This window comes from Oxyura jamaicensis, chromosome 1, assembly GCF_011077185.1.
Source record: "Oxyura jamaicensis isolate SHBP4307 breed ruddy duck chromosome 1, BPBGC_Ojam_1.0, whole genome shotgun sequence".
In the NCBI taxonomy this organism is placed as follows: domain Eukaryota; kingdom Metazoa; phylum Chordata; class Aves; order Anseriformes; family Anatidae; genus Oxyura; species Oxyura jamaicensis.
Genome location: NC_048893.1, coordinates 45,861,032 through 45,885,636, shown reverse-complemented (window position 1 = coordinate 45,885,636; position 24,605 = coordinate 45,861,032). Strand labels below are relative to the sequence as shown.

At 36.2% G+C, this 24,605-nt stretch overlaps 1 protein-coding gene across 2 annotated transcripts in view; it reads right to left on the bottom strand.

The window, feature by feature from the left end:
- The window catches only part of CDK17 (cyclin dependent kinase 17), a 93,659-nt gene that overhangs the window by 33,599 nt on the left and 35,455 nt on the right, over positions 1–24,605 (bottom strand). Inside the window, exons 3-5 of one of the 2 annotated variants that reach the window (XM_035336838.1) lie at positions 20,152–20,190; positions 10,182–10,346; positions 1,807–1,940 (exon numbers count right to left, since the gene is read on the bottom strand). In XM_035336838.1, the coding sequence (XP_035192729.1) occupies positions 1,807–1,940; positions 10,182–10,346; positions 20,152–20,190 (338 nt within the window). The remainder of the gene's footprint in view (positions 1–1,806; positions 1,941–10,181; positions 10,347–20,151; positions 20,191–24,605) is intronic. The other variant, XM_035336845.1, reaches the window with a different exon arrangement.

Genomic DNA, 24,605 nt, shown 5'->3' with positions numbered 1-24,605 from the left:
ATTTAATAAAGCCTGCATCTTTCCCAGTAGTAAATGCATCAGATGCATTAGTAGTCTCTCCTGATTCAGAGCTCTTTTTCCACGGAAATCAGTAGAAAATTAGCATCTGAGATTTCTATTCATCTGTCAAAACTGACTGAAAACGACCCACGGGAAAAATAGGATGAAGCAAAGACAGACAGACAGCGTAATCACTTAAGGTGTTTTTGATTAAGAAACTAGATAAAGTAGACTGAAAAGATTATTAAAATACCTTTGTAATCATAAAGGCTACAAAGATTGTTACAGTTCTTTTTCTCTGGCATGCACAAACAGGTAAAAAACTCACCTACTATGCTACAAACCACTTCAAACGAGTAAACTTATGTCAACTAAAAAAATACTATCAATGACAGCATAATTCACATTCAGAAGTAAGAGTGTTTTCAGACGTATGCTTGAAACCTTATTTTAGAAGTCTCCAAATCAACACTGGAGTGATTTGGGGGAAATGTTAAAATTCTCACAGAATATATGTAAATAGCTGCCAAAAATTACTGGTCTCATTGACTGGGATGGCCAATTAAAAAAATAATGTTAATTTCAAGAATCAGAAACAAGCATTTGGAATTTAGAGAAAAATGAGAAAACCAACATCGAATAAACAAAACTGAAATGAAAAAAAAATACTGAAAGCCACTGGAAGAGTAATATGCAAGATTCAAGATTTTTTTTTTTTTTTAATGTAAGCATCCTGCACAAATTAATAGACTTAAATTAGGTCTCCAATGTAAAGGATAAAATTTTTAGTCTTTAGATTAAACTCGAGATTAATAGATGAACTCAGGAATTCCCAAACAAAGAAAAAACAGGTGCTGGAAAAGATATAAATAATTAATACAAATAATTCATAAGTTCTTGGAATTGGACCAGGATTACATGCTTGGAGTCTTGGAATTCCAAGCATAATGGAGCGCCTCACAAATCAAAAATTTTTGGCATGTGCACCCTACTATAACTTATTCAGATCTGCTTCTCCAATCCTGTATTTTGTATCATGCTTTGAAAGAAGATTTAAAATCTTGCAAACTATGCATAATGGTATATATGCTATAACGGAGCAACTGCGAAATTTTACATGCTTATGTAACAAAGGCATCATTATAATGTTAACTTTTACATACTCAAGAAACAGGGAAGTGTTCTGTTTTTCTTTGCCAAGGGAAATGACAACAAAGCAAGCACAAGGGTGGCTAGTATTCATAATGAGACTCAAATAAAGGAAATTATGTGCACAGTTATTCATAAGGTACTTTTCCTCCTTTTGTTTACCATCCTGTAAAGTTCCGTTCATTAAAAAACAGGAAGAGAGAGAAAGGCTGAAACAGTCAGGACCATCACTTCTCTGTAGTATTAGTTTTAGAAAGATTAGAAACCAGTTTTAAGTAAAACAAAACGAAACACATATACATATATAAATAATAATAAAATATAAATATAAACACCACACTTCCTTCAATGTACTTGATGAGTTGCACAAAACGTGAAGGAAAGGTATTCTAAACCTACACTTATTAAATTCTTCATAAAAAAAGTTTCAAAAAATATTTAGCTTTTCAAAATAAGCAGATCATCAACAATGCAAGATAATGGTCTGATCTGTGACAAATGGAGACAAGACATTTAAGCACTACTATAATAATGCTCTCTACACTAAGGATGTCAAAACATTTAAAGTTGATTGAGAAAAGAACCAATTATAAAGAACTAAAACAAATTCCATCTTTCTTGTCAATTTAAATAACCATTGTGTGAAAAGTAAATTACCTCCATTGAGATTCGTCTGTGTATCCTGTTTCTGAGACAAACACCTGTGGGAGACTGAACTTCATCAGATGATGTTCCAGAAGCTTGGTCACTTTCACCATCTGACCCCATTTTCAGGTTTTCATGAACAATATCTTAAAAATAGTCAAAAAGAAATAATGAAAACAATCAATCAGTATTCCAATAAACACCTCTCTTGTACAGACAGAAAACAACAGCATCTATATCATACAGTGGTTTTTATATCAAAAGCTCATTCCAGCAATGGTAGTCCCGATACACTTTTTATGTCTCACAAATTACAAAACGAAAAGCATTACTTCATAAAATGCATACCTAAACTTCACTATTATTTTTCTTACTAGGTTTGCAGCTGAACTGAATTTTCCGAAACAGAAGACAGACAGTCAAATCCTAATTTTAATTCCTACAAGCCACCTTCCCCTCAGGATTTCAGTTCCTGAATTCCTTCATTAACTCTTCTGTTCTGCTGCTGTTTCTTTGGATTAAGAAACTTGTGTTTGCAAAGGAAAGCTGAGATTCACTAAAAATATATATAAAACATTAATGAGAATATTTAAGACTTTCAGACTACCTGATGCTAGACACGTAAATATATCTTCAGAAAATTTTAAAAAGAAAAAAAAAGCCACTGAAAAGCATAGGCATTATTTTTAGAAATGCCAAATACAGAAATTGTAGGGGTAAAAACCACTGGCATGTATGAGTGGAAGAACAGGACATATTCTGACTGCTTGAACAGAGGCCTACAATGCACAAGTCAATTCAGCAGACGACCTGGGATTCAGAAAGAATTTAGCGAAATTTATTATTTTATGGGGAAATACTGGTAACAGACAGCTTGAGTTACATGATACTGCAGGCTCTTTACAAAAATTTAAATCAGTACTTTTAACACAATCCTGTAGATTCATCCACAGTTTACGTATGTTACGTATGTACATATACGTTATTTTTTAGCACCACAGAATATTCCAGACTTTGGAAGACAAGTTCTGTAAAGAATGAAGAGAAGATCATGGTGGTGTCATTTATAGCATAAAGATGCAAGTGACTTGCAAAAGCATATACAATGGGAAATTGGTCATATAAGTAATTCACTCTAAAAAATGTTCCATCCTCACCTCTGAAATATCTGAGCTCCAAATTACTACAGAAATTAAACACTGCTAGTATTTAACTCCACAGTCACTAGTGGGGTTCTGCGGGGCTCCATTTTAGGGGCACTTCTCTTTTCATCTTTTCATAAATGACCTGAATGCAGAACTTTAAGGTATACTAAGTAAGTTTGCGGATTACACTAAACTGGGAGGAACTGTTGACTCCCTCAAGGGTAGAGAGGCCTTGCAGAGAGGCCTGACAAATTAGAGAGCTGGGTAATCACCAACAATATGGAGTTTAACAAGTGCCAGATTCTGCATCTGGAAAGGGACAACCCTAGATATATGCACAGACTGAGGGACAAGATGCTAGAGAGTAACTACGCATAAAGGGATTTGGGGTTTTGGTTAATGGCAAGTTGAACATGAGCCAGCAGTGTGCCCTGGCAGCCAGAAGGGCCAACCGAGCCCTGGCACACATCAGGCATGGCGCTACCAGCCAGTCAAAGGAAGTGACTGTCCTGCTCTGTGCTGGTGTAGCCTCCTCACCTTGTGTACTGTGTGCAGTTTTGGGCACCACAGTATATAAAAAAAAAAAAGACATAAAACTATTTGAAAGCATCCAAAGGAGGGCTACAAAGATGGTGAAGGGTCTAGAGAACAAGATATATGTGGAACAGCAGAAGTCACTTGGTTTGCTCAGCCCAGAGCAGAGCAGGCTGAGGGGAGGCCTCATCGTGGCCTGCAGCTTCCTCACGAGGGGAATGGAGGGGCAGGTGCTGAGCTCTGCTCTCTGGGGAGAGCGACAGGATCCAAAGGAACAGCATGAACAACAGACACAAGCTGTGTCTGGAGAGGTTCAGGCTGGGTGTTAGGAAAATGTTCTTCACGAAGAGGGTGGTTGGGCACTTGAACAGGCTCCCCAGGCAAGTAGTCACAGCACCAAGCCTCATGGAGTTCGAGAGGTGTCTGGACAAAGCTCTCAGACATACAGTTTAATACTTAGGAGGTCCTGTGTGAAGCCAGTAGTTAGACTTGATGATCCTTGTGGGTCCCTTCCAACTCAGCATATTCTATGATTCTGTGATAATTATACCTACAAAAGAGATGCTTCAAAAGACAAATTCTCTGATCTCTTCTGTTTCTAGGTATTAAGCATAATCTTGTACAAGGTAAAAGAGAACATGAGAAACAACTAAAAAAATTCCAGAACTCTACCCTGAAAAAAACACTAATGTGAACAAAACATGCAGAGCTCAATTCAGTCTTACCACCAGAATACCTGAGAATATTTAACGTTTGCACAGAATTACAGCAATAAAAAACAAAAAGAGAATGTGTAGGTTTCATCACTATCAGCAAGAAAGCAAGCTGGATTTTCAAGAAAAAAACCCTTCGGGCCAAAATTTGGTTATCAACACATCTTCTAAAATGTTTGTCTAGTTCAGCTCACATAGAACCATGTAGACTTCAAAGGACCAAATTCTTCCTTAGTACAAAGAATTTCCTTTTAGAGAAAACAGAATGGATATAAAAAGATTAACTCATAAGGTACTGGCAGCATTTTAACTCAAAAGTATTGTAATTAAATACACGAATTAAGTGAATGTCCCAGACACAAAGCAAAATTTTCAGCAGCAATGTGGATCTAAACTGAATTTTGATTAAAAGACCACAATGCATCAGAATTTTGCCAGCAAGTCATGCTCAGATTTGGAATGAAAGGGAAAAAATAAACTGCATTCCTTGTGTAATAAGGAGCAATCTTCAGGTTTCAAACAAGGAAAATATTCATCAGTGCTTCTAGAGAAATGTTAGTGAACAAGAGGAAAAAGATTTTCAGAAAGCAATTCCTAAAGATCAGCTTTAACCTTAAGCTAAGCAGACAAAATGCTACTCTTTTTGCCAAATATCTGCAAGATCTCTCTCATTCTCTACAGAAACTTGATAGCTGTGTTTTTAAAGATCTGTAGCAAGCTGTACAAAATTGTTTTTAGTAATGTAAAACCATTATTGAAGACATGATTTGCAGCAAGCCTATTATCTCAACATTATTGTATCTGGTACACAGCACATTCACCACATCAGTGATGCACATACGTCCATAGGGCCTGATGGGATTCATCCCAGGGTACTCAAAGAGCTGCTTGATGTCATCGTGAGACCTCTCAATTATTTTTGAGCATTCTTGGGAATCTGAAGAGGCCCCAGTAGACTGGAAGCTAGCAAATGCTGTCCTAATTTTCAAGAAGGGCAAGAAAGAAGTCCCTGGTAATTACGGGCCTGCCAGTCTCACTTCAGTGCCTGGTAAAATTATGGAGATTATTTTGGGAGTTATTGAAAAACACTCGAAAGACATTGTAGTTATTGGTCATAGCCAACTTCATGAGGGCAAAATCCTTAATTTCCTTTTATGACTAGGTTACCTATCTAGTGAAGCAAGGGAAATCAGTTGACGTGATCTTTTTGGATTTCAGCAAAGCTTTTGATACTCTCAGAGTATCCTTCTGGACAAAATATATCACGAAGCTAGACAAGCACATAATACTATGGCTGATGGGTGGAGCTCAAAAGAGTACATTAAATGAGCTTACATGAGTCTGGTGGACAATCTGGAACAGGCTCCCCAACGAAGTTGTCATGGCCCCAAAGCCTGTTTCAGTTTAAGAAGTGTTTGGATAAAGCTCTCACACAAATATTTAATATTTAGGCAGTCCTGTGTGGAGCCAGGAGTTGGATTCAGTCATCCTTGTGGATCACATCCCACTCAGGATATTCTATAATTCTATGGGTTATTAAATAACAATTCTTTTTAAAAGACTTTTCTGAGAGATGTTATCTGTTTTAGCAATTACAATTCTCGAGATCTTCCTTGTAAAATTAAGTGTAAGAACCCCTAATGGTTGTTACCCAATCTATCTATCCTTGTGTTAGTCTAAGTCCACTGGTGTGGCCCCAAAGCCTGCTTTCTTTAGAGAGGCTAGACAAGAGACAGTTATCTGGGCAACCTCACAAAGTAGGATTCATGAAACTGAAGAAATATTGTATTCTAAGCCATGAAGCAATTACATCATTAAAAGAGAGAGAGAGAGACTGACACTTTCATGAAAGTAATCGTGACTGATACTGTCATACTTGTTATCTTGGAACACACACTGTTCAATTCACAAAAGCCTATCTATTATGAAATTGCTGTAAAAAAATACACCTCAAAATGCAACATCCACAACTACAAAGAGTACCCTAGTTGACAAAGATAATTCTTCTACTAAAAAGAGCACCTATGCAATAATACAAAACTAAGGAATATTTCAAGAACCAGTAACACACAATCATGCATTTGAAATAGATATTTCAGCTGTAAGAAGACTCTGCTCTTTACAAATCAGGAATGAGAAGACAAAATGGGTTTGTCCCATTCAAGTCTAAAATGTAGTATTTCAAACTTAAATGAGATGACGGTCAGTCTATTTTGAATACTATAGTGATATGATTCATTCTGGTATATTTTGATAAGCTACATACTCATAAAAAAACTAAAGATTTTAAGCAAGATATTGTCTTTACCATCCAAATAAATCTATCATTAAACACACGCCTGAATTTCTGATAGGCTGATTATGCAACAGCTCCTATCTATAAGAGTTTGCAAATGTTTTAATTATATTCTAAATAGGGAAACTTTAAGCTTTTTTAAAATGTGCCCTTTTATTTTATTAAATTAAAAAGGTACTAGTAGAGCCTTATGTTCATTATTTTAATAGCAGAAGAACTGGAATGAGGCATTTTGATCATTTTATACAGGTGCATGATGATAATATTTAATTAAGCAATGATGAAAATCATGCAAATAGTTCTTTAATTTCATCAAGTTTTTCTAAAGGCAAGTTAACCTGCACCAAAGCCAGCCTGCATAGTCTTCAGAGGTTTTAATGGTTCAATAATTTATTGAATTGCTTTCACTGAATACCACAGCCATTCTCTTATGCAGATGTTTATTTTAATGTACTCTACATACCTAATTAAACACCCAGTACGGCTGTGTAATAAAAAGCTCTAGATGACTGTAATATAGCAACAAAATTATGGAAGTACGTTTAAAAGAAAAGGTGGTCCTCATTTCAGTTGAGAGGAGTGCACCACGAAAGAAGTTAGTGAAGGGAACCTTCAGTGCAACAGATGAAAACTCCTCCAAGTGAGCTAAAATAATACCTACTAATTAGTCAGTAGTGAGTCAGACTGCATGATCTTTCTATATTATTTCAAATGATTACAAAATAAATAAATAAATAAAAATCACAAGAATTGCATATTGGATTCCTTCAAGGAATACTTTCCTGAAGCTTACTTTGCTATTAAGTGGCTAAATTTTATTAGCAGTTTTACTAACAACAATTCAAATTGAGGAAGGCAATACTGAGAAATTGCCTTTGCTATTAACATGAGCAAAATAGAAAGCAGTATGGAAACATAATTCCTTTCAATTCTAATAGTTATGACAAAGAAACAAAGAAACAAAGAAACATCTCCCTAACTGTATTGACACAGCTAGCAAAACCATACATAGGCTGCTGCTGCTAGTAAAGATCACCAGGATGGTTGGCTTCAGATCCCTGCCAGCCAGAGCTGGCTTTGGGTATTCCAAGCACCTCTTCACTGTTCCCAGTAACATAAATATGGAACAAGTACAGCTAAGTCGGCCCTGCATTCAGCCAGATCAAGTCCAAACACAGTTTATTAATTCTGGCTCCATAATGGACTGCAGCAGTTAAATGTTTTTGGAGGTGCAGGACTTTAGAAGCTATATAGATATACATGAGCTAAACCTGCATCGGTGGTGTGGCTGTCACAGTTTGGCCTGAGAGTCTTCTACATTATTGAAAACCATCAAAATAACTGAATACTAAGTAAATAATAAAAAAAAAGGATTACAATGTGTTAAAGACAAGAGTTCTTAGAGATTAAGTCAAAACTTTTTGTCTTTACAGAACATTTTACAATACTTAAAGCTAACAAATGTTTTTTTCAGGCAGAAAATTCTAAAAATAATGTTTTATGATTTTACACATTACCACAACATCAGGAACTCATATTCAGTGCTCAGAAAACAAATGAAAACAAACAAAAATCCCTCCCAGGTATCACAACCAATTCTTATAATTTCATTTAAAAGCAAATCAGCCTGAGGATGCACCTGTGGGCAGGTCTAGTTTGTTTTAACCAATTAACCATCCTCTTACTGCCACCATTTCATGCTACTTCAAGGGTCTCTAATAGCAAGTTCCCACCACTAGACTAGAAGAAAAAAATTGAAAGAAAATAGGAAGAAGGTACCAAAGGAAAAAATGTAGTGTGGGATTTTTGACCATTTCATTTCTGACGTCATTATTCCAATGGAAAAAAACTTCAGCATCCTGCTGAGTAATAACCATTCCCATATGGTAGAAACAAAGGGAGGAAAGATGCAAAGAAGCAGTGGAGAGAACATTAGTAATTTTGCTTGTGCAGACAAATGCTACTATGTAACATAGCCTTAAGCTTTCATCAGATGAGGAAGGGATAATAAAATAAAAAGCTTCCAAAGACTATTCCTTACAGAGAAAAAGAGGGAAAACAGATGATGAATAAGATGTAAAAAAACTCGGACTCAGAGAACCCTAATAAAGAATGCACCATAGCATTGCAGAACAGGTATCACTGCATCCAAAAGAAGCAGAGGTGTTTTAGCGCACACTATCGAACACTACTTAATGAAATTATAAATTCTACAAGAATCTGTAGCTATTTAATATATGATAACACTTCCTAGAGACTAAGACATTCAAGCTGTGTCAGTTAAACACACAAAATTTGATCACCTGAAAAACAAATTTCATTATTTTGTATGGCATTAGTATTTTTCAGGTGTAAAATACCACTGAGAAAATCAGAAAATCATTAAAAAGCAACAAAAAAATTATTATTAATATTTTTAAGCAAAGCTCATTTGAAGTTTATAGTGGAAGCTTGATGAGTTATTGGCAAACTTGCATTTAAAAACGCTTAGCATGTTTTAAATGCAACACAGAGGAATACAAAAGTATACGTCTCTGCTGTTCCAGTACCTATTTCATATACAGCTGATTTGGCAAATAACCCATAAAAGACTAAATAGTCCTAAGCAGATATCTTTATGTGCACTTAAAAAACAAAACAAAAGAACCCCTTTATCTTCCTGTTAGATTACTGACAATTACTACTTAAGCAAAGCTTGTCTAGGAAAAAAAGGGAGTGTGGAAGGAGAGTAGTATTTAAGACCTCAGTACCTGAGTGAAATCAGGAATTCATATTGTAGTTAAATCTACATGCATATGAAAACCTGTTTTGTTGTGTGTGTGATAACAGCTGCTAAACTGTTAAGAGGACGGAATGCTTTTTTTTCTTTTTTTCCTGGACTGAATGGTAACATAAACAGTAAAGAGGCAATGTTTTTAATGTGATAAGTGATATTACAGCAGAGAGGATATAATTGGTTTGATGAGTATCTGCACTTGTAGCTTAATCTTGAGCAAAATCAGTTTAAATATCACACTTTGAAAGGAGGGCAAAAGACTGAAAAATTCATAAAATTCTAAATAAACTGGCTTGCTCTCATTTTCTAGTATCAATTAATTAAACATAATTTAAAATAACATAAAGGGAGGGTAACATTACCAGTGACTGGAGGCAGCAACATGACAAATTACTTTAAGTAGAAGACAAAACATATTTCTAAGTCATTTGCCCAACAGAACTGCAAATATAGCTCAATACCACAACAAAAAGAATTAAGGTGAGTGGTCTTATTTTATCACTGAAAAAAAGCAATTTCCCCCCCTATATTACTGAGAAGTCTAAATAATACACCATTTCTTTTTCAATTCCACACACAGGATGATTAACCTTTATTTTTCTCATACTCAGTTGTTGTAGTTCTCACCAATGCTTAACTGAGCTGGACACACAGGTTCCTTGTAAGGTACTATGAGAGTATTTTGCAACTTGTCAAAAATTAATGGATGACTTCTGTGAGTTCTTGTTATTGCTGTTCCTGAAAATCTTTAAGAGACATTCAGTACCTTAAAAAGAAGTTCCTCCAACAACCCCAGAAAAAAAAAAAAATGCATTCCCAGAGATTTATTAAAGCATTAGAGTAACTATATCTCTTGCTAAGAACCAATACAGACATTATTCTTCATAGGAAAATGAATTTAAACAAACAATATAGTATATTACCTAATCTGCTCCCATTTCTGGGCATTGCCATGAAGGAGCCGAGGCTGCCCCCTATGACGCTATGTGGTCTCCGTAAGGGGGGCTTCTTGAAAGATCCTGTGTATTGGTGGAGAAATGAGTGCATGCTGTGAGACGTTGGAGGCCTGCCATTCTTCACAATTGGTTCTACAATTCACAAGGATCAAAATATTCATTCCCATAAGCAAGGAGGAGTGTCAGGAACATGCCAGAAGAAAAAAAAAAGAAAAAAGAAAAAAGAAAAAAAAACAGTTACTATACAGGAAATCACCATTCTGGTAAGATTCTCTTTTATAGTAACAGTAGACCACAATACTACAGCCATTTCTCTATTAGCAAGTTAATACAAAGCACAGCAATAAATATTTCCCAAATTTCATTTTATTAAATTCTGTCACTCTACTACTGATCAGAAAAATAGTCTGAATATACAGTCTAAAAATGAAAATTAGAACAGAAAGTAGCTTTTGATATGAGTTTTTTCTTCTGAATGAATGCTTTCTCTGATTGATCAATGCTTTATCTTCATTATAATTTAAATAAACCAGCTGTTAGATCAACTCATGCAATGAGCAAATTCAACAGCATGCCTTTAGAAATATTCATGCTCTCACAATTCTTGAGGGTCACTAGCAGTGAGGTCCTGCTACTGGAAATCCTTAGAAGGAAACGTACCTGTCGGTACGCACCGCAGCGGTCATGCCGTAATTAAGGTGATTTATTATTCTGATAACCTTTAAGTATTTAAAACAGTTATTTTGGCTTTCCATTGGATTGTGTCTCACACAGGACTTAAGACACAACAGCAGGATTGTAAGATTTGTTTTTATTATTATATAATTATTGATAAACACTTTCTAAAAGAGGAGCAACATTAGAAGTGTTAAAACCCGCTACACAGCTGCATACATCAATGAAGCGTTCGTGTCCCCCCAGCCAGCCTGACTGCACACGTGCACTAGCTGTGCTTCTGGAAGCAGGCTCTCCAAAAGCAGGGAGGCTTTTTAACCACAACAAGAAGCAGAACAGAAGACAGCTTGCATTGCTCGTCACAAAGCGGGACTGATCGGAGCCACTGATGAAGTCACTCATACAAGAGCTTAAAAAAGAAATACTGTCACTACAGAAAATGCGCACGGGGGAAAGGAAGCTACATAAAGCACTACCCCCATACGCTAGGGAAACACCCAGAACCCAAGGACTGTAGACTAAACGTGCCAAAAAGGACAGTTCAGACATTTCAGTTTGTTTTTCCATCATCTGGTTCTTGTTACCCCTACAGATACAGCTGGTTTGGTGTTGCCGGGAGGACAGAAAAGCCAGCACCCCTGCACTGAGCAACTGCAGGGTGAGTGCAGCTGAGCGGAGCCTTGCCAGGCGCTTTTGGAGCTGCCGCTCTGAGGGCATGGCACAGCTGGGATCTGCTCACAGCTTCCCTCTGTGCTGTGACAGGGAGCAATCTGGGATGCTGTTTCATCACCCTGACTCATATTTGCACATGCAGGGATCCCAAAACCTTGCTTTTCCTTCCAAAATAAGGAGAATACAGCTAGGAGACCTAATTTCAGAGAAAGCAGAATTTCAGTGAGAAAGGAAAACAACAAACACCTCGTAACCTAAGCAAAACAGGGTCTTGAAGGGAGCCCCTTCTCTCCCCCAGAACTCCCACACATGTACAAAAACCCTGGCTATATTAGGGCCTGACAGTCTAAAACAAGAGGCAGAAGTACACAGACAGAAATACCCAAGGATAAGCCAGTGACTTTAAAAAGTAATTATGCAAGGATTTTTTTGCGTATAACATGAATAATATATTAAGACAAAAATCATTTTAACCCAGCTGCTGCAGGAAACAAAATAAAAAGCCAAAAAAAGGCTTCAGGCAGAAGGCAGAATTTGAAAGGACATGTCAGCACTGCTGTGACCCTGCCTGCAGCTTTCCATTAGCATCCTTCATCGACACAGCTTCAGAGGGGAGTGAATAAGAGGAAGAATACACCAGGCATCTGTGCATACGTACGTGAAGTGTGATTGGTGCCTTCACCTCTAAAACTCTGTGCTTCTGTGGCCTAAGTATTTATTTCTAATCATCTCTTTATTTGAGCCATCAGCTTCCTTGTTCTGTGCATTCAATACTACATCGATCCTAGGGCAGCGGGCAGTACATTTCTTCCTGGCCAATTTTTGAACAAAACCTAGCTGCTAACACCACGACAGAAAACACATTGCTTCAGATATAGCACAACTTCTACATTCATTTTCTACATATTAGGAGTTGCCTCCTGCTTTCCAACTTTCTTACTAATCTTTGGTTGAATTTCACCCAGCTTTTAGACCAAAAACCTGAATTTGTACACAATGCTGAACAAATCAATACTCTCTGAAAATGTAAACCACTGTTCAGTGCACAGCTTGTTTTCTGAAGACAGTCATCACTGGGTGTGACTACAACACTTGGTGGGTTCCAGTTCCTGGCTTGCCTAATTTTGAAATTATTACCTCATTTTTATTACCTATATAGGCAATGAGTAATATATGTAAAATATGTAATTCTACTTAATTTCAATTGTTTCTAAAACTGATTTTCAAGAGAAAAGAAAACCACCTCAAAGATATTTTTTTCTGGGAAAATATGGGAATCAAAACTCTCCTCCCTTTGACCAAGGCCTGATACACCAAGAACACAGCAAGAGCCCCTCAAATTCCCCCAAACTCTAACAGTAAACCTTGTAACAAAGTTCTCAGAAAATTTCTTTAGTATGGAAGTCTACTGCTAAAAAAAAACATTCAAATGCTTTTCAGCTCAGACACTGGTGTCACTATCTTTACACATTGGAGGGTAACTTAAACCTTGAGCAAAGTGCTGAGACAGTGAGACTGATGTGTAACTGAAAATACCTCTCATGTGTCTCCCACAAAAATGAAAATTCTGCATCAAAAACATTCAGTTTGTCATTATAATGAGAAAAGTAAGATGCCAGCATACACCTTAAGAAGGGGCAGAAAGTACCAAAGGCATGACAAGGAAAAGGCAGGGCCATATGGCTGGAAGCAAAGCTGTTTACAAGTGAGACAGTGTAACATCTTGGTCTTGTCAAATTGTACCCTACATCTAGATATTTGCATTTGCTGATGAGTCTAGTATAATTAACCACATTGGAGTGTACCCACACGTGGACTACTTTTGCATTCACATATGTACGAAGTTGACAGTTTCCGTTGTATGTTATGGTTTTTGTCTTCCTGATCAAAAGTTCATCTCTGTGAACTGTGTAGCACATTAAAAAGGTCAGAATTTACGAGTATAACAAGTGATTTAAGTAAAGATTAGGTTTTATGCTAGTAACGAACACAAAAGTGTGATGAGCAGAGATGATTATTTCAAAAATTTATTTTCCTTGTGGCACTGGTAGATTTGCATGTATTTTACAATTTTAAACAAAACGACTAAAGTATCTTCACATATAAAAAAAAGTCTGGTCAACAAGGATAAACAGATAAAATTAATGGCAAATGGCTAATTTGTATAAATTGAAATACTAATGTTTAATATAATAAGATCTAATTATACAAAAATAACTTTTGTAATCAGAGGCAACTATTACCTTTCTGCACAGTCATACGTACTGTTCTAAATTATGGAACCCATTACAAAAGTTAGCAAAAATAATTTAGGTCATGTAGTAGGCCAGGCATAACTACCTGCAAACAATGAAATTGTACAAGAGCTCTCAAATTATTAGTATGCTTTTAACTAAGAGAACTATTAATGGTACTTGATTACAAGGATTTTTTTTTAATCCTAGTACACATTAATTTTTTGAAAAAAAGGAAGGATCACATGGCATTATTTATGATGGTATAACATAAAGACTTACGATCTGAAAAAGTATTTTTGTTATAGCACATACAGTTAATTTTGCATTGTGGTTTACTATAAACATTTAAAGTAATGGTCACATGAATTCATCATCTGTGTGCTGCCTCCTCCCTGACAGTAACATGTAAGAATTGGAACAAATACTGAAAATGATCAAGAAAACTCTGCTGGAAATGAATTTACAAGACTGTTTATTATTATTTTTGTGCATTTAAAACATACAAACACTTAAAAGAAGCACTTTCAAAAAAAGGATTTAACTCTGTCCAACAATCTCCAAGATCCCTAAGTCACAATTTCAATTCAGCCACTTTGAGAATTTATTTTTGCAATATTAGTATTACTTTGAATCACTACATTTGAAGGATAGTTCAGCAGTTTTTATGGTAAGATTGTAGTGCAACTGATTTTTCTTGACTAAGATGAATCAAAGCTACCTATAAAAGTTATATGCCTTTATTACATACATCTATAAACTGCCTCTTATAATTTTATCTCTGTGATTATAGGTTTGGTTTGTCTTCAAAAAAAAAGTTTCACTATATAAAATTCACTAACATTCCTTAAGATAGCATCACTGTACTTGGTAAATATAACTCAGTAACCACCCAAAGGCTTAGCTGACACAAATTTCTTGGAGAGAAGGAGATGCTTCTAGTACTACAGTAGGTATTTTCATGGTGCTATTGATTTAATAATGTTCAGCTGCAGCTAAAACAACAAACAATGATCAGAAATTATAGGGAAGTAATCACCATGCAAATGTATGGGTCTATTGCATTTTGAGCGTCATACACAGATCTTGTCTTCCTCTCTCAAACAGATGAAAACCATGAAGGGCTCTCAAAAGTACTACAAGGGTGACCAAAGACAAAAGAGCTGCTGTAGAAAGAATGCCTACACAGCCTAGGACTGTACCACTTCAAAAAGCAGCAACTGCAGGAGACGTGACACAATCCACACTCTTGTAAGGGACAGACAGCTTGATCTCCTCCTCCAGCCCAAGAAGCAGGGTCACTGCAAAAGCTCGCAGGGGCAGGGTAAGTACAACAGACGGAAGTGGTTCTTCACAATGCGCAGTCTGTGGAAACTCCTCACCACAGGATGTGACGAGCACCCAGAGCTTACAAGATGCACGGGGAGACCGAACAAGCGACCTGCTCAGGATTACTAAATACACAGGAACACGTTCAGGAAGTCTCTGAACTAGAAACTGTTAGAGTACCCATGGGAAATGCTGTTACACTTCGGGCTCTAATCTTAGACTTTCCCTTAATTGTCACCACCAGAGACAGGAGGACAGCTCTCCAGAACTCTGGCCGTCCTTACACTGCAAGACTCCTGCTGCAGGGGTGCAGCTGCAAGTGCTTTGTTCCCACAGTCACAACCACTCATTCCTGCAAGGGCCTCAGTAACTGTTCTTCTCTAGCTCTTTCTTCAGTCCACTCTACAAGCTTTAATTCCATACTTATAAAGCTTATAAAATGAGAAGCAAGCTGGAAGAGAGGTGGTGGTTCTTTTTGAATCGTATTGGGTCAGTTAATACAGTATTTGCTTCATATTCTGGCTACAAAATCACTTCATCTTGGTCTCATCTTTCAAGGACTAACTACTAAATTCAGTTCAACTCGTAAATTTCTTAAGATGTACTAATTACTAGTACAGTAAGACTAATCATGCAACTCTTCCCTTTAAATGTGAAAAAGGTTAGTATTTTCCAAATGAAAATATTTAGACACATTATACTAGTGTACAGAAGACACATTTTTCTTCTCAGTGCCCCAACCCTTTTTGAAATATGAACGTACCCTTTTGTTGTAATTATTTACACATACACACACACACCTTTTCTATAGCGCCAGATGCATGCTACCTTGCTAGGTGTACATCTTGGCAAATCTCTCAGTTTAAAATTGGGCAACACATAGTGACTGTACACTACTGCACTACTTGATTTTCAAGTTTGGTGTATGCTGAGCTGTTTTATGTTATTTGGATCATTTTCTTGTATTTCTTGCATCCTATCACTCAAACTTCTGTTATTATTGGCACAATACAAAATAACTACAACAGCACCATTGAAAGAAAATACTCTTCAGAATACAGGCAGCCTGGCTTACTGATGTTTTAAGAGTTGCTAAACCACATTGCTGATCTGTTTTAGAAAACACACTTGTATTTTAAGAAAATACAGTGCCCAGTAAGGTACTGTCTTGCTGTGTTTGAAATAATGCCAACACCACTGCTAACAAACATGTAAGAAACAGAAAACTCAAATAAAACACTGAAATCTTTCAATTACAAACTGACAGAAGTTTATGCTTATGCATAAGTGAAACCAATTTTTTATGTCATAAATAGGAGCACTGCCAGTATAGAGTAGAACAATAGTCAATATAACCAAGAAGCTTGTCCGCTGAATTAATTAAAAACAACTAGTTTATGAGGTTATAAAGATGCCTCATCTTCTTCCTTTAACTGTAATTTAAAGTAACCACAAACTCCGGCCTGAAATTATTCCCAAGTTCAGCAATTTTCAATATATCCCCAATGTTTCTTCTTGTTTGTTATCCATCTGTTTTAAAGGGCCACACCACTTCTTTTGTTCCTGTGCTGAATTTACTTAACTGGATTTACTTAATCTGAGATCCAGAGAGACTGCAAATTGCTTGGCATTTTATGCAAGGCCTCAGCTACTGTCACATACTGTCACATGTCAGTCAGTCAGTGGATTAAGGAAAGAAAGTGTTTTCATTAGGAATGTAAATGCGTTTTAAAACACATTTTATGAATATCTAATACCAGATATTCAACTACCTCTTTTTATTTTTTTTCAGGCCCCATGAGTATCTCTATTATGTGACAGAAAGACCAAGCTGGCTTTCAGATTTCACTGTCTAAATTGTGGAATGATATTTGCTTCAGCTAGCTTTAATAAAGAATCAAAATCACCTGTCATACGTGATGACATTTTCCCCTGAAATCAGGCATTGCTGATAGAGCTGAGTAAGTCTGCAAGAAAATGCATTATTCAGTAACTTCCATTCTGGAGATGGAAAACATACTAATACATAAATATATTTTTGAATTTCATATAAATACTGTACACAACAGGAGCTTTGTCTAATCAAAATAAGACAGATGTTAGAGACCCAGACTCAAGCACCTATGACCTCTGAAATAGGAATGAACCCAGGCGTGCTCTATATTTTAAGTAAACGTGTAACAGCAAGTCTGACAATTCACAGCTGCTACCAGAAAGATTGTCCTAGGTCCTCCCCTGGCAAAAATAAGGGTAATTTTGATTTAGGTTTCTGAACTAGGCCATCACAGGACATGCAGAGTGCTAAGTGCAGACACGAGGGAGGAGTTGAACTTCACTAATCACTTTTAGCTGCTGCTTGACTTTGGATTGGCTCAACTACAGTGAAACCTCACTAAAGGCCCTGAGAATCAACTACTTTTTTTGTAGGACAGAACTCTACGCAGTTTCTTTTCCATCTACCTTGACCTCACCCATACTTCAGAAAACTTCCAGTGTGCTTTTTTTTTTTTTCTTTCTTCATTTTGATAGAGAACAGGGAAATGTTAAAACTCTATGCAAATGAAACTAAATTTTCATTCTCTGGACAGCTTTGCATGAACCTTGCAATTCATCATGACAACCTTTTAAAAATATTTATATCAACTGCTTGAAAGTTGTAAGTGCTACTGTTGTATAGCTTAATCATATTTTAACATTACCTGGTACATAACCTGAATGTATGCTGTATGAATGACCACTCAGTTATTACATGTCTGTTGGCAATAGACTGCCTTTTTTTGGACTTGCAATACAAAATATTTTGAATAAACTGCTTTCCTGAAGAAGCTGTTGTCAAGAAGCCCCTTCTTTCTTTCTACAAAAGTCCTAGAATGTACGTATGTGAATTTCTGACATTGTAGAGCTGATATCCTGCACTATACAATATTTAATTACACTGCTGGAAGCCTGTCAGACCCAATCAGTAAAATTAGTTGATTGCAGATGATGGCTCCCATAGAAGAAATATTTGAATAACCCAAAGCAGCTAGAGATTTGCTGTTACCTGTCCTCTCATGGAGATGCATAAAGAGCACTGCATAAATTACTGTATATTTATACATTATTTTATGAGATTGTTTCCTTGGACTCTGTTATGTGATACCCAGGAAAACATTAAACAGCTCTAAAAATAGAGCAGCTATTCAAAACCACTGTATTCATTCATTAGATAATATGATGAAAGCTTCAAACTTGACTATTACAAGTTTATGAACTAAGCAGAACCTTTGAAGGATTCCTCCCATTGCTCAAAATTAATGCATGAGTAGAGCAGTGATATCTGGAGCATGTCTTCTTCACGTGGAAGACGTGGCAGAAAATATTGGTAAAACATTGGAAGAAAAATGCTGACAGAAAACTAAAGAAACACAGCCTTCAAGTTTCTGCCAGAAATGAAAGTGAAGTACCTCAGTGACTAAATGGCACTGTAATGATCCTGCATTTTTTTTTAATTATTATTATTTTTTGGGGCGGGGTGGATGACAAGCTTTTCCATGGATTCTGTAAAAGCTATAAAATATAAGAGATAACACAAAAGGTAAAAATGAGATCAGGACATCTAAAATACACTACAAAATGCCTTTCAATGTTGAATTCATGTATGATGAGTTTTTGGCTTCTGCCTAGGTATTGAGACGAAGAAGATCACAAATGAAAAATATTCAAAGCTGAAAGTCTGCCTTTGAGATTTATGTATTTCATACTGTTGACAATTCTCAAGACTGTAGTTCTGGCCATCAGAACACTTACTTCATCACAAGTTTGACAGTTCTACATCATCTATCATGCATGAAATACTACCAGTGTTAATCTTCCCTCTAAAACGCCCACTTCCGGAAGACATTACACTACACAAAATCCTTCAGAACAGTTACAGGTACAATTTAAATCCACACACGTCAGCGTTACAGCCAAGTATCCCTTGCCTCCCTCCTTGCCTTCCCACACACAACTACCCTGTAGCTCCCAACACAAACATCTGTGAGGCTACATTGCCAAACAAATCAGGAAAGAGAGGACCTAGCTCCTTTCTGCCCTACTTTCAGAAGAAGCAAACAACAAAAACAACAATAAAACAGCCAACATTTATTTTGCGTTTCTGTACTTCACAAGTATATCTGAATGCCACTTGAGAACAAATGTCTACATCAGCAAAGGCTACACTAGCAGAAATTTGCTGTATATACAAAGTCCACCTCTGCAGCTATGCGCCACGTTCTTCTGCCAACCTGTGCTCTGCTTCTGAAGGAAGACTTAGGAGTGGACAAAAACTCCTCAAGACTACAGGTCTCTGAAGCACGCTTTCAAGCCCTGAATTTTCATGCTCATTTCACTTTATAAGCACTTCCACACATGAACAGAGCCTCCAGGTTTTGTGGGAAGGAGCAAATTAAAACAGAAGGGAAGAAAGAACACTATGTTGTGCAGGATACGTGGGATGGAAAAAACGTACTGAACAGTAATAACAAAAATTGATGTATGCCACAGCACAGAAGGTACATACAGACTATAATAAAACCATTGTCAGCATGGTGTAAGGAAGAGTATGAGGTTCAGTATTTGGCTGTGACAACTGCCAGTTATTTGTGGTAATCTATAGTTCTAGAATGAGCTCTATCACTTCTGGGGATTTCTTTTTTTTTTTTTTTTTTTTCTCCCCAGCATTTTTATATTGATGCTTTCCTCTAGTATCAAGAAAGACATTGTACTCATTTATTACTTGTAAGTATTTCTGTGCTCATATTTTCAATCCAAAAACATTGTCTTGAAAATATGTTGCAATTCACTGTTTTCTTTACATACTCAAGGAATCACACACAGCAGATGGGACTTTCTCAGCTGTACTGAAGATGATATGAAATGACTACAACTACATAAAGATTTGGCTGTTCTGAGACAGCACTGCAACGTGTCAATTTTACAAACGTTTATTCTTCTTACCAGAGTAGTAACTAGTCATTAAGGCCTTAAACCTAAAAAACACTTACGCACTTTACTGTAGCTGATCCTTCCATTATTACTCACACCTGTAAAATTACAAAAAAATTATGCAAGTGTTTGTGAGAGTAGATTCCATGATCACATGACTGAGCTACAACAGACTAAATGGAGATAAATATTATTCTATGATTCTGTGAAGTTCATGAAGTCAATTCTATCAGAACCTCACTCGTTTTGTTTTAGCAAGTATGTATACATATATAAATATATGTAAAGAAAAGAAAAGGCATTATATAATGGCTTTCCAACCAAAGTGTTACTTATATATTAACGCAAGATCTGTGGATGTGTTTATGAACATATCTTTAATTAATCTTAAAAGCATGCTTGGAGCTTATGATAATGTATTTAATAATATTAGACAATACAGCCCGATTTTTCACTTTCATTAGAGAGCATATTCATATGTGTTTAAAGCATTTGCATAAATTTTACAGTTAATTGGGCTTTAAATATGCATGATTTGGATGTTACTTCTAGCCAAATTTCATTAGTATGTCATTGGCAAAGAAAAATTTCAGGAGCAAATTTAGTTGTCAAGTGCTACAAATTACCATTTAGTATTTTTCATATTAATCTGAATACATATATTAACGTAGAATCTAAAATTAAAGGAACAAGCCAGCAAAATGTTATTGTGCTTGAATCAAGACAATTAAAAACAAACAACAAATCCAACTAATTAGTTTTGTATGTTAAAACATGAGAGACCATGACAAAGCTGCTGTTTCCAGATGAAAAAATACCCCCAAAGTATCCTTTGTACAGCCCACAGTTCATAAGGCTTCATATGTATATTAGGCATTTCATCAGTCCCTCTACTTTTACAGGTTATGCATCTGATTATGTGATACTTTCACACCCAAAAGCCAATTATGATGAACGTAATTTGTAAGGCAGATTTAATCATACGTAGGTTTCTGGTCACAAAGTAATTTGATGGTGTTCCAGAAAGAATACTGTTGATTATTCCACATTCAGTGCAATAGCTCTGTGCTACGGCATTGCTATTGCACCGAACAATATGGGTTGATCCCTGCTAATCCCATTTTGCTGCTGATGGGTAAGTGCTGCATGCTGAGACTGTACTGACATAACATGATGAAGGAGGCTGTGTGTGAAATGAGACTGCATACAAAAGGTCAGCTGATTCAGTGGTAGCAATGCATTGCGAAAAAATCAAAAGTTATGCATCTATTTTTACATCTGTGAACTACAAATGGGACAATTTGTTCTACATTAGGAGTAATGTTCTCTAAAACCAATCTTCAAACAACCCACTCAAATGTTAGAGCTAATGACAAGGTAGGTCTATGGATGAGAGCAGCAGCTACTTGGAATCAGAGGCAATTGTTCTGGGAGAGGAAAAGTTCGAGAGCGTGCTGAACAAGACTGGCTACTCCAGAAGGGCAACTGTGACAAAAGCTCCCTGGTATTATCTGCATGTGATCTACATCTGGAATCACAGTGCTGAACCATAAGTTTCAAATACAGATTTTACAGGACAGACATGAAAAGTAAGAGATGAGTATGGATCCTAGGTCAGCACAGAACTGGATTTCTACAAATGTAGTCTCTAAGGTGCAGCTGAACACACTTTTCAGGAAGAAAAAAAGCTGCCTTGTATAAAAATTATCTTTCAGTGAACATGGCCATCAGAATGGAATGACAGAAGATAAGACAGTTTAATCCCTAGGAAGAAAAACAAAACAAAACAAAACTCACAACAGCAGAAGAAAATTCTGTTGTAAATGCCTCTGGTATTTAGGTTCTACCCTTGCCTTTGGCATGAGAAAGAGAGTTGGCTAAACTACATTTGTAGAACCACTTTCTGAAGACTGTCTGTACCCTGGACTTCGATTCTCTGTAGATGAAGATACTGGCTTGCTTTTACTGTGCTTTCTAAGTTCAAGAACAGACCCAAAGTCTGCACAACGGTCACATTTATGTTTCTCTGTTCCACAGGGTGGAAGTGCCATGTCTTCCTCTTAAAAGCAAAACTAGGGGAGAAGGTTGCTCCTGTCTTCTCAGATCAGCGTTACTGCAGTAAAGAAATGCACTTCTGAGATCTTAATGTATCTATCTTTTCCAGCCCTAATAATTCTATCAACTCATAAGCTGTTCTTTAAGAGACTACATCTTCTCATATGTGCCAATTTGATATTTACAGCTAGTACAGGTTTCTTCGCACTCCAATTCTACATATAAAGACACTGAGGCAAGCCTTTCCCATTTACTCATTCCTCTGTAAGTAATTTTTATGTCTGCTGAAGGACCATTTTCCAGGCCATGTTCACTACCTAACCCTAACTTATCTTTCACCAGAAGAGAGAACTCATTTCCTGTCTTCTTTTTACAGCAATTGTTGCCCAAATCTTGTCTCCTATGATCCATCTGAAAACTACTCCTTCCAAAATATCTTAAATAGTGGGAAAGTTAAGAGCTTCCTTTAGAAAAGCAGGATTATATGGTGTAGCAAGCATTTTTCCAATCTTACTTTCTAAGAGTTCTTGAAGGAAAAAAAACACACAAGGTAGTATCTTGTTCATCTCTGCAAGATCGAAGTTAAAACTGATAATAATACAAGCACTGTAAAAGTATCAGAAAAGGGAAGCAAATGGCAGTAACACTTTTAAATGACAAAGATGAGTTAAAGATTACATGTAGCAACAATACAATCTGTGTTTACTATCTTTCCTCTTTGAAAAAGATCTACAGCACTTTAATGTATCCAAAGGTATTCTATTATGGTATTGACAGCATTTTGCAGTTCTAAGCATAGTATGTATTATACCACAAAATAGTGGCATATATTGGCATATAAGCTTCCTTTTGGCCAATGAGATAATGTGGAAAGCAAAATAAAATGAGTACTGGAAGATAAATAATTTATTTGTAACTAGAAACATTTCAAATATCTACAGAGAAGTTAAGTCTGTCAAAGTTGGTTCAGAAACATGCAGAAGACATCTAAATATTGCTGCTTGAGATAATTCTTATATATTATAAACTACAAATAGAGTTATACAAGGTTTAGGACACCATGAGCTCACATTTCAGAAACTAATTATTGTGTTCTTTCTACCTTGAGCTAGAACACAGAATGTGATCCAGTGTAAATCAAAGTCTTTTTATTCTTCCTGGATGCAGTTTTCAACTGAATCATTTCAGTAACCCAGTTCACTACATTCGCTGATGCTGGTGACAATTTTTGATGCTTACTTCCCAGCACAGAAGTAATATTCTTAGCACTTATTCACATAATGGAATCAATCTATCAGAATTATATAGAGGTCTGAAGAAAATATGAGTCAGTAACAAAGGCTAATACAAGCAAAACCATGTTGGACAACTGCTCAGAATGTCTCAGAAAGTATTTTATACATACTAGTGCAAAAATACTATAATTATTGTTTTGGAGTAGATCCGTTGTATAAATGCATAAAGCTCTAAAGACATCATTTTCCAAGCTATCAGGCACGGCCCATGATGAAGACAATAGTGATGAACAAGCCAGGGATTAAAGATAAAAATGAAAAACACTAATAGTTTTGTTTTGTCAAAGGTCAAGTCAGCTCGGTATACAACAGATCTTGGATGGGGTTTAAAAGTCTGCAGGGCAAATTCCATTGCCTCTACTTCTGTTTAAATTTCCCAGTCCTGTCTGAATATTCCCATTGAATATTCAGAAACATTTATTGGTGTGAGGTGAAAAAAATTCAGATCACTCGATACTTGAGAAAATCTTAGATGTCAGCAGAACAAGAAATAATACTAATCAGCACAGAAGATGAAATATGACTTAAATGCTGCAGTCAAGGAAACAGAACAAAGAAACACAGTCTCTTCTAGTTGCTATTACTGCAACATGGATTCAGATGCAATATTATCATTACCGTGGATGTTACAGCAGCCAGTATGCTTATGGAATCAGCAAAAGAACTGAATAAGAATACACAAACAAGATAGGTGTCCCGGATGTTTCTAAATGCCTTAATTATTGTTGAAGAGAAGTTCTATTCAAAGAGATGAAGAGGCGACAGAGTTCTCAGACTAGTGCACTACATCACCAATGATAATGCAAACAGTTTTATTCAAAATACTTAAGCAATTATTATCAATATATTACCAAATAATAATTTTGGGAAATAAACTGAATTTGAAGCCATATGAAGTTGATGTAAGACCCTTTAAACTCATACAATAAAGTGTTTGTTTATTGATTACGATCCTTGTTGCTCACTACATTAAAATAGCAAATTAGGAAGCTTTGGATAAAGAGCTGTATAATAGTTTGATATTAAATAAATGACAACATATCAGACTGTTAAAAGAACTAGGCTAGTCAAATGTCAGTTAAATTAAAAGCTTGATAAGGAATTCCATGCAGCTACAAAAAATGAAAAAAACCAACACCATTCACTCAAGCAGGACCCGATCA